General features: G+C 59.0%; 2 protein-coding genes across 2 annotated transcripts in view; one reads left to right on the forward strand and one right to left on the reverse strand.

Moving 5' to 3' along the window:
* VDBG_04567 (conserved hypothetical protein) overlaps nucleotides 1-374 on the reverse strand; it is a gene marked incomplete at both ends in the record, with an annotated part of 2,184 nt that extends 1,810 nt beyond the window's left edge. The window contains 2 exons of the mRNA XM_003004915.1: nucleotides 99-217; nucleotides 278-374. Of these exons, the coding sequence (XP_003004961.1) occupies nucleotides 99-217; nucleotides 278-374 (216 nt within the window). The remainder of the gene's footprint in view (nucleotides 1-98; nucleotides 218-277) is intronic.
* A 1,357-nt stretch (nucleotides 375-1,731) lies between these two features.
* Nucleotides 1,732-3,080, forward strand: part of VDBG_04568 (eukaryotic ribosome biogenesis protein) — a gene marked incomplete at both ends in the record, with an annotated part of 2,374 nt that continues 1,025 nt past the window's right edge. Inside the window, 3 exons of the mRNA XM_003004916.1 lie at nucleotides 1,732-2,400; nucleotides 2,454-2,828; nucleotides 2,890-3,031. Of these exons, the coding sequence (XP_003004962.1) occupies nucleotides 1,732-2,400; nucleotides 2,454-2,828; nucleotides 2,890-3,031 (1,186 nt within the window). The remainder of the gene's footprint in view (nucleotides 2,401-2,453; nucleotides 2,829-2,889; nucleotides 3,032-3,080) is intronic.

Raw genomic sequence — 3,080 nt, forward strand, 5'->3', positions numbered from 1 at the left:
TAGCGATCGGGCTGAGCATGTGATGATGGTCTCAACGAGTCTTGCAGGCTGGCAATGTCTGACTGGATCGCCAATGGCTGCTCTTCGGCATCCTCCACATGGCGGCGCTTCCGTGGTCTGCCCATGGGTTTCTGCGCTGAATAGACGCAGGTGATGCCTTCTTTGCGACAACGAGAGCAGCCATCGGGCTCCTTCGAGCAGGCCAGCTTGCGCGTTCCTGGTGACCGTGGTCAGACGTCTGGAACACAACGTAGACGCAACAGGAAGGAGGGCTTACGGCACTCATCACATGCTCTGTGTTTTACGATGCCAGGCGTAGATTCTGGCTTGGACCTGGACATGGCCTTGGACTTTGTCGGAGGCGACTGAGACATGGCGAAGGATCAGGGGGTTGGCGTGGCTATACACTGAAGGCGGGGCGATGTGTGCCTGACAATCAGACGAACAAACAGATGGTGATGTCAATAATTCGGGACCCGGCGGCTTGGGACAGTGGGATGGAGGGCCGGGTTTATAACGTATGCTGACGGCAGCGGTGATTTAGTTTGGCGGTCACGTCGAGGGCATACGTAGCAGCGGCAGTGGTTGGCGGTTCTGGTGGTGGTGGAGGTAGGGCGCGACGGCATGTGCCATGTACGAGCGTATCGAGACCCAAGACGTGGCTCCGCCTGATGGCTAGCACAGTCGGGCTGAAGCGGGCAGGCTGACACGCGCCTTGCAGGTACGATGCGTTAGGGCTGAATGGCTGTCTTGGCTTTGAATGGATACGTAGCGAGCGGATGACTTGACATTCGGGGCTATGAGTGAGGCAGACGAGGATGAAAGGAGAAGAGCCGACCGAAGGACAGGCCAGACAGGAAGGGGAGTCAGATGAGGGGGGCCCAAAGGAATCCTTCCGGGCGTAGATGTTTGAAGCGGTGGCCATTCACAGCAACGTGAGCAGATTACTCAGCCATCTTTCCTCTCTCGGGACGACCTAACTCTTTGATAGAAACACCATCTCAGTCCCTCGTAGGGGCCCAAAGATGGTCCGGTGAACTCTATAGATTCTTGACCGGATGGTGTTGACGTCAAACGGCCCGTCATTCCCCATTCCCCATGGCACACCCTCGTTGCCTACCGCTAGAGTCATCCGGCTTCCAACGCCATCGTGTACCAAAAATAATCACGGGCAGCAAAGTTTCCTAACTGAGACTGTCCCACGGATGTTACGTTGCGTTTTGCTGCGTTTTGGAGCAGACTACGGCCGCGCCGTTGTCGGTTTTGGCCGGAGTTGCAGCGAGCTGAAGCGCCTCTTTGTACGCCAGAAGACGCCTGGAAACCTCTCCCCCCGTGCCCTGGAGTCCTGGAAGCCGTGTGAGGGGTGCTCTAGTCGGCAGCACCAGCGAGCTGGCAGCGGGCGTGGCGCCTTATGTCAGCCACCCACGCAAGCCACGCATCAGCACCTACGGAGTCTTCCCATTGGCCGCTGCTCTCGACAAGAGAACCCCACTATGGGACCCCAATGAGGAAGGCGGCCAACTCACCAGAGAGAAGCTCCCCCCCCCCGTTTACCATCCCGCGGCAGAAAGAAAAAAAATTGTCCATTCGAGCATTGTAGTGCACCTGCCTGCGCACCAACACCGCCAACGCCAAACACTGTCTGGATGCAGGCACCTACCTCAACCTGCACCCCCCCCTCCCCCTCCCCAAACATTACCACTACCACCACCACACTCTTTCCCTGACCCAATGGCGCCGCAGCAGGGTCTCAAGAAGCGGAAGGGTCCGCAGGCTGAGCCCGAATCCGACGATGAGCTGAACCAGGTCGCTTTGGAGGGCGTCTTGTCAGAGGGCGAGGACGATTCCGACTTTGAAGGCTCTGAAGGGTCTGATTCCGACAACGACAGCGCCGAGTTTGACGGACTCGAAGGCAGCGACGTCGAAGAGGACGAGGACGAGGATGATGGTTTCCTGAGTGAAGACATTCCCTCAGACGGCGAGGATGCGCGCAAGGACGGCAAGATTTCCGCCGCCGACGACGAAGATGAGGGGCCAAGCTATCGCATTGTCACCGATGCCAATGGCGGTGTCCGCTACGAGTATGACGAGATTGATCCCGTCTATGATTCGGACGACTCGGACGCCCAGGGCCCCGCCAACACTATTGGCGACATTCCCCTCTCCTTCTACGATTCCTACCCTCACATCGGCTACGACATCAACGGCAAGAAGATCATGCGCCCGGCCACCGGCGAGGCTCTCGACGCCCTGCTCGACAGCATTGAGATCCCCAAGGGCTGGACCGGCCTGACAGACCCCGAGACGGGCAAGCCTCTCAACCTGACCCAGGACCAGCTCGAGCTGCTGCGCAAGATCCAGATGAACGAGGTTCCCGAAGATGGCTACGACCCCTATCCTGTATGCATCTCCACATCTTCAATCCCCTGTATGCAACGTACTAACGAAACCAGGACACGATCGAGTACTTCACGAGCATTGAGGAGAAGATGCCCCTGAGCGCTGCTCCCGAGCCAAAGCGTCGCTTCGTCCCCTCGAAGCACGAGGCCAAGAGGGTCGCCAAGCTCGTCCGCGCCATCAAGGAGGGCCGCATCCTGCCATACAAGCCGGAAGAGGAGAGGGAGAGGGAGGAGGAGGAGAAGGAGGAGACATACTACGACATCTGGGCCAACGAGGAGCCCCAACCCTTCAACGTCATGAACATCCCCGCGCCCAAGCTGCCACCCCCCGGCTACGACCTCAGCTACAACCCCCCACCCGAGTACCTGCCCACACAGGCCGAGAAGGAGGAGTGGCTGAAGCAAGATCCCGAGGAGAGGGAGAAGGGAGTACATGCCCGCCAAGTTTGACTCGCTGCGCAAGGTCCCCGCATACGGCGAGCTCGTCAAGGAGCGTTTCAACCGTTGCCTCGATCTCTACCTCGCGCCTCGCATGCGCAAGAACAGGCTCAACATCGACCCGGCGTCACTGCTCCCCAAGCTGCCCCCGCCCGGAGGAGTTGCGCCCCTTCCCCACGGCGTGCCAGACCATCGTGAGTATAATATACGCGATGGACCTTAGCGGAGCGACCCAGAAATGTT

The sequence above is a fragment of the Verticillium alfalfae genome, genomic scaffold (genome assembly GCF_000150825.1).
Source record: "Verticillium alfalfae VaMs.102 supercont1.5 genomic scaffold, whole genome shotgun sequence".
Classification (NCBI taxonomy): Eukaryota; Fungi; Ascomycota; class Sordariomycetes; order Glomerellales; family Plectosphaerellaceae; genus Verticillium; species Verticillium alfalfae.